This window comes from Chanos chanos, chromosome 1 (genome assembly GCF_902362185.1).
Source record: "Chanos chanos chromosome 1, fChaCha1.1, whole genome shotgun sequence".
Lineage (NCBI taxonomy): Eukaryota > Metazoa > Chordata > Actinopteri > Gonorynchiformes > Chanidae > Chanos > Chanos chanos.
The window spans coordinates 35,517,055-35,535,425 of record NC_044495.1 but is presented as its reverse complement, the minus strand read 5'-3'; the positions used below and the strand labels follow the sequence as shown (position 1 = coordinate 35,535,425).

The window sequence follows — 18,371 nt, the reverse complement described above, 5'->3', positions numbered from 1 at the left end:
ACGATTGCTGACTAATTCTCAAGGTTAATGTGAAAGCGTGTTTGTGTGATTAACGCTTGGTCTGTGTCCACAGGAAGGGACACTAATGTATTAGTTTACATTAAGAGGAGACTTGCCATGTGCTCACGAAAGCTGGGTAGGACACGGGAAGCAGTAAAGATGATGAGAGATGTAAGTAGCACTATGTCACAAGTTAAATGTTTTCTCTAGTACACCCATCAAAACAAAACACCAGAAACGTCTGTGATTTGCACTCTTAACTTTTTTTTTTTGTTTTGTTTTATGTCTTAAAGGCTTATTGTAAGCTTCTTAATTTCACCCAAAATCTGGATCCACAGTTATCAAGAGCATTTAAATGTACACCGGATTTAACAACGTCAGTTATATCGGGATTTAGCATCTTAGCGTAAAGACCGCTTATGTCAGCTATTCAGGTGCTTGCTTGAGATTGAAAGCAAACGAGCCACTGAAGCTAGATCCGGCCGAGAGTTTGGGGCTGAAACACGATACTACTAAAACCCGTACGTGTTCTGCTGGACGAACCGCAAGCACTCGGGTTCGCTAGCAAACAGCTGAAGGGAATGCAGAGGACCGCAATGTGTGTTGTGGGTTTCAGCAGGGCTTACTCCTAAACCTCAGAGTTCTTGTCCAATCACAGACGGTCCTGGATCTCAGACATTGTGTTATTTCAACCTCAGTGTCAGACAGCCTCTCTTCATGCACTGACACAGAGACCCTGTGGTGACACCCCACAGAGATGACCACTCTTAGACCTTCTGTTTGAGGTGTAACTGCTTCTTTTTTTTCTGTAAGTTTATGTCAGTTATTTTGAGTTGCTGAGCTCTTAAACACTCGTACGTGTGTGTGTGTGTTTCTGTTTTGTGTGTGTAAGTTTATGTCAGTTATTTTGAGTTGCTGTGCTCTTGAACACTCTTACCTGTGTGTTTTCCAGTTAATGAAGGAGTTCCCTCTCCTCAGTATGTTCAATATTCACGAGAACCTGCTGGAATCTTTGCTAGAGCTGCAGAACTACGCAGACGTACAAGCAGTTCTAGCTAAGTACGACGGTAAGCGTCATCTTTATCGTTCCCTTTTCATCTGAATCTCTTCATGTACCTCTCGAGGATTTCTCAGCCGTAGCCTTCCTCCTCCGCTTGAACGCCAGCATTTATGTAACTGGGTGTTTCTGTTTTCCGACAGCTATTTCTCGTAGCATACACGTCAAATACACCGTATTGCATTTGAGATCCTGCACAACTTTAAACCCTGAGATTTGGTTTCATTTGTAGAATTGTGTGTCTTTCATGATCTTTCTCCAGTGACACCATTAATTTTACTTTTGCAGATATTAGTTTACCTAAATCTGCAACAATATGCTACACAGCAGCCCTTCTCAAAGCCAGAGCTGTATCTGATAAGTGAGTATTACATTAGTTTCTCATTTCAACAATGGCATAAGTGTTTCACTTGTCTGCATAACCATTTGCCTGGAGTGATTTTTGGAATTGAGTAATCTGTATATTATGACTTAAGATTTTAATGGGTTTCGGGTGGCAGTTTCCAAATCCCCGAGCCGAGTGTCATATTTAATGTTTGAACAAAAGCTCCTGATGGAAACTGAGACATTGCACATGAACATACACACACACACACACACACACACATACACACACATATACAATCAACCATTGTTCTTGTCGTACTGTGACCTACGCCGTCCACTCCCCAGAGGCAGCGTCTCTGACACACTCACCCACCCACAGTTTAAACTGTTTTTTTTAACACTATTCTCTGTCTCCAGGGGTCTGACTGCTCATTCCTCTCTCTCTCTCTCTCTCTCTCTCTTCCATAGTCGCCTGAGACTCGGGCTCAGGGTTCGGTACAATTAGCTTTAATGAGTAAACACAACGTTACTTACACATAAATATGTCAGATGTCTGTGGAGATGCATCTGAATGATAATCTCTTTCAGACTGCACACAGTCTCTGAGCTCAGCACTTCCCTTCTCTGTGTGCTTATTGTTAGCCGCTCTGATCCTGTTGTGTGGAGAATGATAGCGGAAGAGGAGTTTTATCACAGAGCTCTTGATTATTCATAAATCCAAACATTTTTTTAAACCACATGAAAACTGGTGACGTTATCTTTGAGAAGTGCAAAGGATAAGATCGGTTGGCCTGCTCTCAGACACAAGACAGCAGAGGTGAGGTTGGTATTTATGAGGTCAAAGACAGTTCCGGTGAGGTTTTCATTAATCAGATCAAACATAACAGAGGTGAGGTTGATATTAATCAGATCAGAGACAAAACGGGTCAGATTGATATTAATCAGATCAAACACAACCCAGGTAAGGTTGTCATTTATCAGATCAAAGACAAAACAGGTGAGGTTGTCATTAATCAGATCAAAGCATTTTGTTGACCGTAAGCTGATTTACTGCATCAGTTAATAAGAGGAATAAGCCAGGGTTTGGGTTGGTGCTAAAGTTAGGTTTACAGTGCTGTGTAGAACATCAGTGCTGAAGGTCTCTTTTTTTTTTTTTTTTTTAATTGGTTACTTCTTTTGTTGTTCTCCTGTCAAGATCTATTTGTCTCAAAGCAGAAATACATAGAAACACAGATTCAGTTGTCTAATGAGGTCGCTGTGGCTTAAATTCTTTCCTAAATGGAGTTCAGAACCTTCACTTTACACCTCCAAAGTGCGTGAAAGATTCATTTCTAGGTTTAATGTGAAATAAGGATGTGTGCGCTATTGGTACAAAATGTGTTCTGCCTCAGGACTTGAACTTTCAGTGGTCTTATTTTAAAACCAGAGTTATGCCTGGTTATTGGAAAAGGCACCTTGGACTTTAAGAGCAGACAGTAATACTCCAGTCTGTAGAACCACTGAACTCTGTCAGCTGTTCTGAAGACTTCAGCTATATTAAACTCATAGACACTTAAATAGAAGAGAAGGATGTAGACCATTTGAAGCAGAGATGTTCAAACACACACGCGCCATACTAAGTTCATCAAGAGTCCATGCACACAACTCACCTGAACTGTCCTCACTTATGAACCAGAGTTTGAATACGCAGTCCCCTCTCTCACGCACAAATTGTTTCAATCTGTGGGTGTATCATTCGCTTTCTTCCTATCTCTGTCTCTCACACACATGCACACTGTGTTTTACATACGTATTATGTGGCTGTGTTCCGTCAGGTTCTCACCAGAGGCAGCGTCTCGACGAGGCCTGAGTACAGCAGAGATGAATGCGGTAGAAGCCATACACAGAGCAGTGGAGTTCAACCCACATGTACCCAAAGTGAGTCAGTCAATCCAGCGACATGTCTGACAACTGACCACTCTTCAGAAGACGTTCTCATGGGGCTCTTATTCTCCGTCACTCAAATCAAAAACAGTTCTTATTTTAGAGGGCTGATAAAATTTCAGCATTTATCTATGGTTTTAAAGGAACGCTGTCTCTTTTCTTCTTTTCTTTTCTTTTCTTTTCTTTTCTTTTCTTCTCTTTTCTTTTCTTCTCTTTTCTTTTCTTCTCTTTTCTTTTCTTCTCTCTTCTCTTCTCTTCTTTTCTTTTCTTTTCTTCTCTCTTCTCTTCTCTTCTTTTCTTTTCTTCTCTCTTCTCTTCTTTTCTCAGTACCTCTTAGAGATGAAAAGTTTGATACTGCCCCCAGAGCACATTCTGAAGCGAGGAGACAGTGAGGCCATTGCTTATGCCTTCTTTCACCTGCAGCACTGGAAGAGAGTGGAGGGAGCTCTCAACCTGCTGCACTGCACCTGGGAAGGCAGTGAGTCCAACGCTCGAATTACCCACCTCAACGCCGCACGCACACAAATATACAAATACCCATTAGTGTAGTGCACCCATTACAGACAAGCATAACTACCCTTCTGGTACCTGTAGCCTAATAATTATGATTAAGGACCCAGCACATGCCTTTTTGAGTTCTCTTAGAGGAGTCCTTTTAGAGGAGCTCTCAGTCGGTCATTAGTACATGTTTTTCACAGCGTTTTGCTTGCCATCATTTTGCTGTAGGCTTATCTGAGTCTTGGCTTTGAGCTAATGTCCAGTTCTGTTGTTTCCATCAGCTTTCAGAATGATCCCCTACCCTTTGGAAAAGGGCCATCTCTTCTACCCATACCCCATCTGCACAGAGACGGCAGACAGAGAACTTCTACCAAGTAAGAGATTCTCCTCTCTCTCTCTCTCTCTCTCTCTCTCTCTCTCTCAATCTCTCACATGTAGCCATACAGGTTTAGGCTGGAGCAAGCTCTGTACCTGAAAAACTAAATAACAGCAAGTTACTGCCTGTCTGTTCTTTTTGACCAAACCATTAAGAGACAGTCAAAATAACCAGCAATTCATGCCTTTTGCAGTCTTCTGACTGTGACGCAGCGTAAAGGCTGAAAGCCGTGTTGCTAACTTGTAGAGTTAATGTATTCACTTTTATCTGTAGAAGGCCCTTAAAGACCAAATGTTCAAATGAATCTTGTGATCTGCTCTAATCAGTCACTTTAAAGAGCTTCTGGAAGTGTCTGATAAACTCTTTCGATGGTGAAGTATTATCCGGGAGTCGGGTTGGTGGTAGTTAACCCTCTCTGCTGTCTCTATGTGTGTGTAAGCAGTGTTTCACGAAGTCTCAGTCTACCCGAAGAAGGAGCTGCCATTCTTCATCCTCTTCACAGCTGGTCTCTGCTCTTTTACTGCCATGCTGGCTCTACTCACACACCAGTTTCCAGAGCTCATGGGAGTGTTCGCTAAAGCTGTGAGTTTTCGTAACACATGTCCTCCAAACACCAATTTCATACACACACACACACACACACACACACACACACACAGACACACATACATTTAAAATCAAGCATTTTCACACCATTCAAATAAAGTTGTCAAGGCCTATGTTGTGGTCTCTGTCTTTTAGACTTGGCTGTATCTCCTGCGAAAATGTGAGTTATTTATCTGTGTTATTTGTTGAGTGTTCCTGTGTCAGCTGTACGGTGCCTAAGTCACCAGTGGAGTAAGAAACACTGAGAACTAGCTCATGATGTACTGAGACTCACAGGATTACCTTAAGTGTCTGTCACATTTAATCAGTGAAACAAACAACAAGAGTGCTACACAAGGTTCCGACTGTTGGTAAAAAAAAAATAGCTTCACCACATTTCACTGCAGTATTTGATTACACAATAGTGAGCAGATCAGATGTCTCTGTCGTTGTTTCTACTGAGATTCCTGTAATTTCTTGTATTATTTTAGGTGTAGCTGAGGGACCCCACGCCGGGAGCTTCGACCTACCTGTCATCCTTTAAGCTCCCAGCCTGGAGTCCCTTTGCTACACTTCAAAATACCGAAAAATGACAGAATTTCTACTTCTCCCAAACAGTCTGCATTTTCTCTCATATACACATACATTTGGGCATGAGGACACACACACACACACACACAAACACTCTATTGTGTTGACATCCTCTCTCTGTTTTTAAAATAATCCAGAAAAGTTTTGAGCAAGTGACTTGATTAGGGATTGGGGTACTGTACTCTCTGGCTCACACAAGCTCTTCAGTTATCACAGTACAAAGGTTAGCACTTAAAAAAGGGGTTTACCTGTTTCATTTCGGAGAAAAAAATGCATTTTTACTTGTATATTATTTATGATGATGAAAGCATTTTGCCTGTGTTTAGAATGTATAGCAGTAATCTGACACTGCAGAATTGGTATTTTCACTGGACTGGCAGTAGCACAATGTGAAATCTCCTCTTGCTCTGTAAGACATCCACACATTGTTAGCTTACATTAGTGAAGGCTTACTGCCCACATGAACCAGCAGAAAAATATTAGCTCGCCTGAGCAAATGCCAGGCCTTTTTTTTTTTTTTTCTTCTTGTTAAACATGGCCAAGTGCTTATGGTGTGGATGTATAACTGTTCTGCGGTGATGCTTTGGGAGTGCGTGTATGCGTATGAATAGGAGAGTGATTAGTAAACCGGTGGAGAGGGGTGTTTGTATGTGACACTGTGTACCTCTGGAGGGTAGTGCCAGTGATGGGTGGCCGGACAAAGCCTGGTCTGAATTAGGAATCGATGCCACTTCCCTGGAATTCCCCTCAGTCATCCTCTCTCAGCAAGTCATGACACTATCAGAAGACGCATCTGTGCACGCGCGCGTCCGTCCGTCCGTCCGTGTGTGTGTGTGTGTGTGTGTGTGTGTGTGTGTGTATAGAAGTTGAGTACTCCACTGCTCTCAGGCATCGGTCACCCCCACCCCCCTCCATCTTCTCCTCTCTCTGTCTCAGCCCCCCTCTGGCAGCCTTTTATCTCCCATCTGCCAGAGCCGTGCCTCCATGACCCGCAATGCACAGTCCCGCTTCAGCTAGCTCCTCACAGCCCATACCCCTATACTGCAGCCAGTCCTGTTGCCAAAACACAGCAGAGCTCCCTGATGGCTCCGCAGCCAATGAAGGACGGCAGCCAGCAACAGCACAGAGAGAGAGTGAGAGTTGAAAAAGAGAGAGTGTGTGAGCTGAGAGGGAGAGTTGGAAAAAAAAAAAAAAGAGAGGGAGAGAGAGAGCTGGCAAAACCCTCTTCAGTTGTCTTTTGTAAGTCTAACTTGAGTCTATATCTGAGAGGACAGCAGCAGTGTTGGTCAGTGAGAGCACACGGCAGTCGTAGATGTTCACAAATACACACCCATTTCACTGGAGTCTAACATTAGTTCCAGAGTGTCATTATGAATAATTTACTCCTGCTCCATGTAGTCAGAGATGAAGAGTGCTTTTGAAATTACACTTTTTGCGGGGGGGTGTTGGAGAGCGCTGTATAGCACTTGGGAGAGAAACAGTAAGATCTAATCCGCAGTGACGAGTCACTTAAAGATGTTTCGATCAGCTACTTCAAAGAGTCCTGTGCACAAGTTAAGGATGAGATGTGGGTCTTTAGATTCCTGTCCAGAAAAAGAGAGAGAGGAGAGCCAACTGTTGCACACAAGAAGAAAGAGCACGCGATGTGATCTTTTATGTGGTTTGGCATCATTCCGAATTTCTTCATTTCTTTTTTATTTTTTTTTTAACAGAACATTTTAACACAGATTCTCTCTGTCTCTTTGTAGCTTTTTTTCCCCTTCTGCATCTCTTTCGGATACTGCCCCTTTCTGGCACAGTCTTTAGCTATCTCCATCTAGGTTTTCAGGGTACTTTTATCACATCACATCGCTGTTTTTGTTTGTTTCTTTGCCTTTTTTTTTTTAAAGGACTTTTGAAGCCTTTGAATTTCATGTCTTTGAATTTCAAGTCTATTACATTGCAAAGACCACTATGTGGGTCTATGGGTTTAAATGTTCTGTCAAGACTAAAAGTTGAACTCTTGTCTCCCTTCTCTGCTCCCTGTCTTTCTCTTCTCTGCTCTCTGTCTCTGTCTCTCTCTCTCTCTCTCTCTTTTACAGTTTCTCAGCACCCTGTTTGCGCCTCTGAACTTCATCATGGAGAAGGTGGAGAGTATTCTGCCCTCCAGTCTGTGGCATCAGCTGCCGCGTATCTGACCCTCCACCACATGGACTGGACACAGTTACGTGCCAAGCTCTTGGGAAATTACGGACAACAGCCAACAAGCTGGGAGAAAGCAGCAAGAGAAAGGGAAAAAAAAATAATAATAAAACATGAGTTATGGTTTGGGTTTCGACTTAATTTGTTCCGTTCCCATTTTGTGTTTTTTTTTGTTTGTTTGTTTTGTTTTCCAGTCTCATGTAAAACTTTTTTTTTGTTTTGTTTTGTTTTTCTTGTTTTGTTTTTGTTGTACAAAACGGATGAGAAGATGCCATAATTAAAAAGCTACAAAACAGACAAAAAAAAATAAATAAAAGACTTTTGTGTATTGCTGCAAGAGAAGCAGTTCTCTCCATTTCCATTTTGTACCACCTTTTCATCTTGTGTTACCCTAAGTGAAGAGTGTGGCTTGGGGTGTTGGGTCAAGGAGGGTCGAGTAACATGGTAGGTTTTTTTTTGGTCACACACTTGTTCAGATGTCAAGGTGAGTATCACACAGGTTCTCAAACAGACCTCTGGTGTTAAACTGTACCCGCAGTGTTGAGAACAGTATCTTAAACATTACCACCATACTTAAGAGTATTTCTATATCTGTCAGTCAGTCACTGGTCTGCTCTTACTCTGTCCTGTGTGTTCACTCTGTGTGTGGTGAGAACAGCTCAACGCTGTGCTCTCACACTTTTAGGGAAAGCGTATCTGTTGAGTGTGTGACTGGCAGAACAGATGTGCACAGTTGTGCTGGGTTGGCATGCTGTAATGTAATGGTTTCAAGCTTATTGCCGTGTTCCACTTAAACAAGAGGGAGGAGTCATTAAGGATGATGTCATCACAATGGTTTTTCATTTGTTTCTTTTCCAAACCCCACCTATGCCTCACCTTAACCTCAAAAACATGAACAAACATGCAGTATATTCCACATGTAAACTTTATTTTAAATTACATATATTTTGTATTTACATTTCAACATTTAGAATATGGTTTTAGGATAAACGTTCTCATACTCAACGAAGATAAAATAAATATGTTTGATAGGATAAGAGAAAATTAGCTGTGAGCAAACATGGTACATCAAGAACTTGTTAAATTTGCCTAAGGCTTTAAACCAAGTCATCGTTTAACGTGGCATTCAGATTTCATCCTCTCTTTTCATGTCTCGAGGGGACGTCTGCTGTTGGCATGTAGATTCAGAGCTGGTGTGTGGAGCACAGATGAAGACCTTAACTGGTCTTTGCCTGTTCAGTGGATGTGGGATCAGTTACTGCAAACTTCACTCTAATGCTTCTGGTTTATATCTTGGACTAGTTTACTGGTCTAGGATCAGTGCTAATGAGTGCTAGCAGGTCAGGACTGGGCTTTGCAGGTGTGTACATCTACCTCCTCATGGCAGTCCCTGCAATGCACAGAACAGCACCAGTGGAACTTGCACTCGCACTTCGTGGTGCGACTCACTCGCGATGTATCGTAGCCTCGTCCGCAGCAAAGCACCTCACAGCTGTCCGCTCCACGGGAAGTTCGATTACACACACGTCCTCCCGTACCCACGGAACCTGTGGAGACAGACAGGCATCCATATATCAGTGCTTATATTCAGCCATCAATCCTAGCTATGCATAGTATAATGGGGTTTTTTTTCCAACGGTGACTACTGTAACAGGTGCAATTTTTTTTTTTTTTGCCATGAAAGGTCAGCTAGAATGAAGATTATGGCGGGAGATAAAGAAAGGCTTTTGGAAATGGTTTTCTTTTTCCCCAGTCAGTCTGTCCTCTGAGCAATTTTGTAAACCAGCTGTACTATCTCCAACCGTAGACAGAACAGTAATGAGATTTGGGGAAGGGGAGGAGCGTGACTTTTAGGGGCTGACACCCCTGTGAGAATCCTCAAAAAGACCTGTGGAACAGAGGTTCATGCCGGCCAGCGCCAGGTAAGAGGATGACTGCCTGGTCTAAGCAGAGATGAGGGACTGATGATAGGAGCTATCAGCTGTCGCTCCAAGTCTTCATCGCGTGCTCATTTTAAGAGGAACTCTAATCTCGACCAGCGCCCGCCACCGTACTATCACGCCGGTGCATTGCTACTGATTACTGATGATATGTAGAAAAAGTCGAAGACCTTGGATCGATCCCAAACCTTCATTCTCCACCTCAGAAAAATCTGGTGCGCATCCAAGCAAAAGTTCAAACTGTACCAAATTATTTATTATGACCACACAACGCAGGCATGTGTACCAACTGGTGGCATAGTCATCTCCCTCATACACATTCCACTCATCTCTACTAATCATAAAAGCTAGATGCATAACCAACCATTAGAGCTATAATTGTAAAGTTCCATGAACAAGAGCATCTCCAACAAGCGGGGGGTGGGGAGGGGGGCAATTTCACAACAAGAGGCCCCCTTTGCACTGGTCGCTTGTGCTAGCTTGAAGCAAGCAGGCGAGCATATGTCTGGGCATGACACAGCCACTCCCCCCTGCTCTCCCTCTCTCAGCTGTCCGTCAGGCTGGTATGCTCCGCTGCTATCGCTTACATCATGGGCAGCCTCTACCTGAAGCACGTCTGCTTATTGAATTAAGATGAAGGGGTGCCAAGAGATGAGTTTAGCATGAGGAGCCGCGCCGGGAGCTGGAAATTGATTTCACACTTTGGAGAAGAGGCACAGTGTCTGTCTCTCCTGAGACTGTAATCAAACAAGAGTGCAGCCTACCGACATTTTTCTCACGAACCTCTACACCGCAGTATCTTACACTAATACAACACACTTCTAATAACATACGACGTGAAAACCATATTCTAACACGCCTGGATGAAAAAATATCGATGTTACCTTCATACAATCCAGAGATGCCAAAAAGAACCTGCAGTACTTGATGCTAATCTGCCACATGGTGAAAACCAATGGAATGCTCCATCGCGAAATCTGCCGGAGAAGGCTAATATTCTCTTGAAGTTTCTTAGTGCTGTTAGTTAGGGTTAAGAAGGCCAGGAGTTCTCATGGAGGAAATCTCCTCACCGCCCCTGGGGGAATTTCAGACGCGGCCCTCCCCAAAAATGCCTGCCAATTGGGACAGACACTGGTGAGGTGTGTCATTGAAGGCGGTAATTTATAGTGTTGCGCTTAAGGATCACATTTCAGCTCTAGTTCTGGCCACAGAAGTGTGGTAATGTGCCTTGAACGCACCGTTATCTGATAGCAAAAAAAAAAAAAAAAAACGGCTCCCCTCCCCTCCCCTCCCCTCTCCCCTTTTTTGCACCAGAACTTTCACCACAGGTACACCTGGTGTTATTCAGTACACACACAGAGGCAGAGAAAGACACAGTTTGCTGCCTTGAGGGGAGAACTCAAACTGCCTTTGGTTTAAAGGCTTTGGTAATGACTATTGTGTATATAATAACCATCAGAATGGCTCTCATTCTCTGATTACACTCTCTGTGTCTGTTGGAGGGCAAGACTAATGTGTTACAGACCTGGGGCTGGGAGTGCCAGACATGAAGGATAGATAAAGGAGCCAAGACCAACAGAGGCTCATCCTGGAAAGCGCTTCATGTTCACCTTAACTTCCATGGTGTGTTAGTCACTTCTGTACAATTCTCTAAATTCACAGTAATGATGCACTGCCATAAGCTTGGGATATTTCTCTGTCTGGTTATGGAGTTTTTTTTTTGTTTCCAAATAGCCATTGTCTGTTGAGGAGTATGTCACTCTGTTCCAGGGGGGCAGTTGGTGCAGCTTTTTAAAAGAACTTTTCAGTCAAACAATTAAAGGTATCAGCACCAAATGTGGGATCTCTTAAGCTGAGCTCCTGATATTGCTCACTGTCTTGCATTAATGCAGCAATAACCAGCGTACAGACGGGCCAAAGAGGAATTCAGTTTAATAATTGAACACGGACACGCTCACTCACCAGATTCATAGTCCCTTATACAGTAATCGGGCGAGTCTTCAAAGTACACCAGGTCATTCTTGCTGGGCCTCTTGAACTTCCTGAACATGCCAGTAAAGCCTGTGCCATACTGGTTCATCACCACCTGGATGGCGCTGTTGTATTTCCTGCGCAGGTAGTCACCAGTCTGCCTGAAGTCAGCCATGGCCAGCCAGCATGTCCGCATGCTACAGGAACCGCTCACCCCGTGGCACTTACACTCTAGATTCAGGAAGCGTTTCACTGCCTGGTTACCATAGAGACAATGACCGAGTGAACACTCTGTGTAAGGTGAAAAACTGTAATCTGTATTGGTAAGTATCTATGTATGACTGAGTATAGTTCAAACATTGTATGTACTCGGTGAGAACAAGCTTACAGCTCTGCTTCAGTTTGGTCAGTGTGCATTGCTAACATCCCACTCCCACATCCTTATTGATGTTTGTGTAGATGCAGTTATGAAATATAGAAATGGCCCTAAAAGCGACCCCCAAGTCTCATAGTATGGTATACGTGTTTACCCTTCTTCCAGCACGGTTGTTGTGTAGGTTCATGAGTGCCCTAGCATCTCTCTCCCTCCTCTCCTTGGCATCAATGAAATTCTGGGTGAACTTAATGGCATGGTCAACATGGTCACTGCAGCCTCCCCAGTCAAAGGTCCCCATAGCGTCACGGGACGAGCCCTTTTTCCCTGGATCGCAGGAGCAAGTGTCCAGTTCTCCCTGGCTGCAGGCTCTGGTGAGGGTGTAAACCACACCAGCTGAAGAGATGGCGTACACAAAAGCGGCCTCACGACTGCCTGAGGGCAAACAGGGTAGAGCTGGGTATTGATATCCACAAACAAATAAACTCTGTGGCTGTGTATAAAGGCACACAACCAGCTTGTCAGAGAACAAATCACAGGACACTAAAGAAACCCATAAAATCATCCCATTGACAAAAGACATTAAATTACAATTAATGAGCTTGTTTCCTGAATTAGGACAGAGAGCTGCCTGATATTAAAATTTTATTCTGAATGCTTTGTATTGTAATGCATTCAGAATACTATATACTAGGTCACGCCAGATCTTTGTCAGTTGGGCAAGCCTGCTCAAGGATCAGTCAAGCTAGAGCCAATTTAATGAATAGCCACTGCGCTACTGCACATAAATCATGCTATGATCTGCAGTATGTCCCTAAAATGAATATTGTGATTAATTATTGGGATGCTGACAGTATTTTATTCCGTCAGTGATGAAAAAGTAACAATTATCAGCAATGCCACAGGGCAGGCAAACTTATTCTAAATACTGCAAGTGTAGTCTCCACCAGAGAAATCTGGACACGGGTGGATGTGCGATCATTGTGTGTGTGGGAGTGCGAGTGAGAGTATATGTGCACTCAGTAAAAGGTGAATAAAAAGTGAGCCCATTAAACAGCTCTTGTTTAAGAATTTATAAGGTTTAGATGTTTGTTTTTGTTCACTGTTTCTCAAGCCTGACAACACAAGAATAAAATCCATGTTACTGGTTTAAATTAGCGCACTGAAATTTATAATAAGCTAATTCTCACGGTGCTGGAGAGAAACCCTGCCAATCAAAGACCCCTCCTAATACTGTGAGATGGCTCAGCAGCCTAACTGGGAGGTCTGAATACTTCAGGCAAGCAGATTAAAGGAGATTAAACTCAACTTTTAAGTGCAGTCCAGCTATCGTTAAGAGGCCTGGGAGAGTCCGACTTTGGTTCTGTGCGGATGTCCCAATTAATATAATTTTAATGGAAGATGAGAAGCTGCTCTGCCCGTTAATCTGGCTGGTTGCTTGCTTGCTCTGACCCCATGTCTAAGGATGAGGTGTTCTGAATCTATTCACATGCCCCATTTGTTCCCTGTCTCTGTGTTGGAATCTGTTTTTGCATGAGGGTTCAGAGACTGACATGTTGTTCTAGTGGATAAAGAGTAAAACGAGTTCCTGATCCGGAATAATGATAAAAGTAATCGGATTTACAGATTCTATGGTAATATGTCTTTTAAATGTGAGGCACTTTGAGCTGCCATCAGTGAATACTTAATGGTATGTAAGTAATAGTAATAATGAAGGCTTACAAAATGTCAACAACAACACGATAATAATAATTATAATAATAATAATGATAATAATAATAATAATAATGCATAGCTGAGTCTATACAAAGTTGTGACTGAGTTGTACCATTTAAAAATGAAATAATGTCTATCTCCATTTGTCTGGCAAACAAAAGAAACCTTATTCAGTGTGTCAGGTTAGCAGCAGCAACATGATCATTATAAAATGAGAAATTTCACTCTAGGGACACATTCATGGGGACAGATCATTCAGCCTTATAACCCTTCAAGCTATTTCAGTGGTCTTAAACGCACAGAACAGAGATTTATCATACTCACTGCGGAGCAGAAGCCTTCCAAAAACATTATGGTCCCGCGCCATGGTGTTACAGTTCCATCGATGGTTCCGAAATTGATGCTGGCATTCATCAATCCAATCTTTAATCCCAACACCGATTACTTGCATTACCTTTGGATGCTGGCGGCACAATTGCCGCTGTTTGTTAACTAGCCCCGGGATGTTGTCGCACATCACATGCGAACCGAGAGTACCCATGTACCTGTATAAAAGATGAAAACATTCTGTCTGGTCGATCAGGATCAGAGTGATATGAATACTTCAAAAGCACTGTTTGATTATGTTTATATTTTATAAACCGTGTGCCAGCTCTTTTGTTTTATAATACTAGAGTTTTGTCACTTGTTCTAAATAAGTTTTGTGTCAGTTAAACTTTTTTCCCAGACTGGTAGACATTTCACTTTTCACATTTCAGATGTACTTTATGTGGACTGCACGGTCAAGCCTTTTACAACTATTTGTGGTCTAAAATCACACACAGAAACGTTCAGTTCTTACTCGTAATGATGACAAATTTAAACAATTGTAAACCAGGTGTTTTGCTGTTCTGTAAGCCCAAAAGCAATACCCACCACCAAGATGAGTCGACCCTTGACGTGAACCAGCAGATTGCTACAGACAGATAAAAACATATCCCGCTTGGCAATAAGTTCATATTACAAAAGTTTGACAGAAATAGCCTACGCATTCGTTCACGACCTTGTCTGAAGAATTTCCATATGAAGAAAGTGCATGGAAATGACCGCAAAGAAAAGAACGGAGGGGGTGTCGCTAATATGCTACCTATCCAATTGATCTCCGAAAAATCATCGGCAACACCAAAGTAAATGGTCTTTCACCGTAAAAGCATCCTGCAGTCTTGACGCATTGTAGAGGACAGTGCCGATGAAATAACTCGGTCTCAAGTTAACAAAGATTTGCAGTGTTAAGACAGCTGATGATCTCCGATCAGGTTTAAATTGCTTACACAAGGGGTGGGCGCAGTCCTGCCTGTGGAATGAGGTGCAGAAATTAGATGTCTGAAAGTATCTGTTCAGGCTAGCTTGACACCAGACACAAGCTTGGCTGATTTCCAAAAGGCAAGGTGTAGAATGTTGTCCAACGTGATACGTTTAACACGAGACATTTTTTGCAAAAACAATCCCTAAGGACATGTACGGGAACTATTTAAGCGCACGAACAGATAACCCAGTTCAAGAAAATAGGGCACATGACATAGTATTATTGTTGAATGAGTAGCTGTATGACAATTGCCCATATCAGTCGCGGGTAAAATCCACTAAATCTCCCCCATCATGCCTCCACAAAAAGGAAAACGGTGATGTGTGCATTCAAATGGGATTATCACATTCTTTGAACTTTTTCACAATCTCTACGATTGTCACTTTGTATTTCTTTTAACTTTGATCTCTAATTTATTCAAGACTTTTAATATGTCCTTCTTTTTACATTGGGAGGTTTTGTTCACAGAAAAGACAGATTTTGATGGTCCTTTCTCTCATGATCTCCGTGGAGGAAGCGGTTCCGACGCATGAAAGTAGCTGAAATATGCCACTTGTGATAGGATTTAATTTAAAACGTTGGAAGATACCGCCAGGAAGTTTGCTGCTCTTCATTTTTTTCCACCCAGCATGATTACCGAATAAAACGGTTGTTAAAGCCAATCCCGTGAACAGTTACACGTATTCCGCAGTTTAAACGGGGTTCCGTACAGAGCGCCGAAATCCCTCAGTTATCATATAGAGCACTTTGTATGCGAGAAACCAAGGAGTCGTGAAAAGCAAAGAAATAAATCTCTACTAAAACTACGCCCGAGGAACACCATACATTTTAAACATAAATAGAGGTAAACAAGAGGGTACTACGATTTAAAAAAAAAAGCCTATGCTCCAAATTTAAAAATGTATACTTATTTGGATAAATATAATCATCGAGAAAATGTTCGAAATCTGTAATTACCAAATTAGTGACGCGGGCGTTTGTTTCAGCAATATAATTATGGCTGAAATCTAGTGTGCATTACACAGTTATTGTTAATCTTTACCACTCTAAAGTGTAACACTTGCTGGAATTAAAGTGGAATAAGCACACATGTGAACAGTATGAGCTAAAACCACATTAACGCGCATTCAACATGAAACTCAAAATGAAACTTTTTAAATATCAGTACAATTGCATGAGAGTAATGCTCGCAAGATTGATTTTTACTCTTTCCTCTTTCAAGTCTTAAACTGTTCACACAGAAGTCTATTCAGCCATAAAAAGAGGATGAGCCCTCTGATTTGCTGTCTCCTAGGGCTTCTTTTAGGGAGGAGTAACCAGCATGTCAAGCCAGAAAATACCATAAGGTAAAACATAAATGAGTACATTTTTAAAAGTGCATTCATGTTCCCACTGTCAGCATCAAGTCCACACTTCCCGTGATTTTTTTAAAATTTATTTTTTCAGCAGATTTTACAGTGGATTTAGCTCCCCAGATACACACTGTACATGAAGTGGAAAAAACTGTGTTCTACAAACAAAAAGGAACAATCTAAGTATTATTATTATTATTATTATTATTATTATTATTATTATTATTATTGCTGCTCCAACTGCTCTTAAGAGAAAAGCTAAAAAGGACTAAACAGTGATGAAAACCACTGACAAAAATAGAAGCAAGAAAATAAAGCTTCATCACAAACTTTATGTTGGCAGTCTTTCTATATTTGATGTATAAAGTGATACTCTGTCAAACTGGACTTTATGAAAGTATAAACAGCGTGTGGTAGAAGCAGGGCTTATAAGTAAAGAGAGAGCAAAACAGGAGTGAAGGAGAAAACCATAGAGTGAAAAGTGGAATGGTAGGAGGCAACAGAGTTTAAGAAGACTAGACAGGATGCATGCAGGAACCACAGAGAAGATTTAAGATCAAATGAGTACCACAGCATGTTAGTTATAGTGCCACTAGTGAGAGGAGTGATGGACTGAATGTTACAGATTTACTTTACAGATGTAGTTACAAATATTGAGTGATAACACAAACAAGATTTATACCTGTAAAAACAGAATGAGTACACAGCGAACAGTGGGAAAAAGAATTTAACAAATGATTGAGAGAACTACTGATGCTGTTGTAGTGTCGGAAATATCAACCCAATCACTAGTAACAGTCAAATCAAGTGAGTAGTATCATCTTTAATGGGATGACTGAGGATCGAGACGATCAGTAACAAATGACAGAGTCTAACCAATAAGTGATGAAAAAACGATACAAAACAAATATGCAGTATGTGAAGAGTTTAGTATCTTACATAATACAAGACTGAACACTGTCATCATTCACAATTCAAAAATGATTTGTGGCATTAAAAAACCCCCCCAAAAAAACACAACCAACCAACTAGGTAACCAACCAAAGCTATCATGAGGTCTGGCTTTCAACGATGGGAGGACATCTAGCGTAAAAATTAGGGTTAAATAAGAGAAACTGAATATAGGTTAATATAATACAGCTTAATCTTCACCTTTTTGGTCATTAGCAGTAGATTTCAATTCCTAAACACACGGGGAATATTTTGTTTTAAAAAAATATTCAAATTAACCAACCAAAGTCACATTTAATTAGATGAAGAATTCCTTTTCTGAAAACTCAGAGCTATGTTTGCAGTTCCTTTTCTTCTCCTTTCTCAGGGATTTCTCACTCATCTTCTACGTCTGATAAGATTTATCTCCACTCTTTGATACTTTTCACTCTTTGATGATCTTTCACATCCTTTCATCTGTGCTGGTACACAGTTCTCTTTCACTTAAATTAAAAAAACAACAACAACAACAAAAATCTTCCATCAGGTTTTAAGTCAAGACATATTTGAACACAAAACATCTCTAATACTTTGTACCCAATTTATAAAGCTTATCTTTATGAAGCGCACCTGATCTGCCTACACTACACATCTCATTTATGATTTCTAAATCCTTTCTTAAATGGCCTTGAACTATATATTTCTGAATGTCAAAACAATTCATGTTCTATCATTTATATTCTTAGGTTCTGGGACCCACTGCCACGCTAAAACAGCCATGTATAGTAAACAGGCACATTGTAATACAGCTGGGCCCATTCACATCAGGGCTTCTTTCATCCTAGATGCTGGATGACACTGTTTATCAGGCATCTGTGGAAAGGCGGGGCACAGTCATGAGAATAGTGGTCTCCTCAAAGAGTTTTTGCGCCGCTTAGCTTGTAAGTGAACATACACATCGGTCTGCTTAACGTGAATCGGAAAAGTTGTTTGGGCTCACCTCTACTCTTCCAGGCTGATGAAATTTCACTGGCTTTGTGTAGACTGTTTGATCAAATTCTTCTTTTATTACTGAAATGTGACAACCTTGACTGTTTAATTAGAAAGTACTTTGAGCTGATATGTTCCATTGCAGGGGCTACATAAGTAAATTACTGTTGTTGGCAATGTTATTACTGCTGGTTGTTTTATGTGGTTATGTTCATT

The 18,371-nt window shown here is 41.6% G+C and overlaps 2 protein-coding genes across 6 annotated transcripts in view; one reads left to right on the top strand and one right to left on the bottom strand.

The window, feature by feature from the left end:
- Positions 1-7,728, top strand: part of st7 (suppression of tumorigenicity 7) — a 28,338-nt gene extending 20,610 nt beyond the window's left edge. For 2 of the 4 annotated variants that reach the window (XM_030768318.1, XM_030768334.1), the window contains 8 exons: positions 74-171; positions 953-1,067; positions 1,346-1,418; positions 3,199-3,301; positions 3,635-3,785; positions 4,087-4,179; positions 4,624-4,763; positions 7,439-7,728. In XM_030768318.1, the coding sequence (XP_030624178.1) occupies positions 74-171; positions 953-1,067; positions 1,346-1,418; positions 3,199-3,301; positions 3,635-3,785; positions 4,087-4,179; positions 4,624-4,763; positions 7,439-7,534 (869 nt within the window). In that variant the 3' untranslated portion in view covers positions 7,535-7,728. Of the gene's footprint in view, positions 1-73; positions 172-952; positions 1,068-1,345; positions 1,419-3,198; positions 3,302-3,634; positions 3,786-4,086; positions 4,180-4,620; positions 4,764-7,438 lie in introns of all 4 variants that reach the window. The other 2 variants (XM_030768326.1, XM_030768343.1) reach the window with 2 other exon arrangements.
- Positions 7,729-8,879: 1,151 nt separating this feature from the next.
- On the bottom strand, positions 8,880-14,536 carry wnt2 (wingless-type MMTV integration site family member 2). Of its 2 annotated transcripts, XM_030773666.1 has the most exons (5): positions 14,454-14,536; positions 13,863-14,083; positions 11,980-12,257; positions 11,441-11,705; positions 8,880-9,085 (listed from the first exon to the last, which is right to left on the bottom strand). In XM_030773666.1, the coding sequence occupies exons 1-5, from the start codon at positions 14,534-14,536 to the stop codon at positions 8,880-8,882; spliced, it is 1,053 nt and encodes a 350-aa protein (XP_030629526.1). The 2 variants fall into 2 exon arrangements, with proteins under 2 accessions (XP_030629526.1, XP_030629535.1); XM_030773675.1 differs by lacking the exon at positions 14,454-14,536 and having other exon boundaries at positions 13,863-14,085.
- Between the last annotated feature and the right edge of the window lie 3,835 nt (positions 14,537-18,371).

Bases quoted from the DNA above. Each gene is read 5' to 3' on its own strand.
- wnt2 (XM_030773666.1), bottom strand. From the start codon at position 14,536: ATGAACTTATTGCCAAGCGGGATATGTTTTTATCTGTCTGTAGCAATC. The intron at 14,084-14,453 runs GTGGGTATTGCT...TCTTTTATACAG, and splicing joins AGGGTCGACTCATCTTGGTG to GTACATGGGTACTCTCGGTT. The intron at 9,086-11,440 runs GTGAGTGAGCGT...CTGTCTCCACAG, and splicing joins TATAAGGGACTATGAATCTG to GTTCCGTGGGTACGGGAGGA.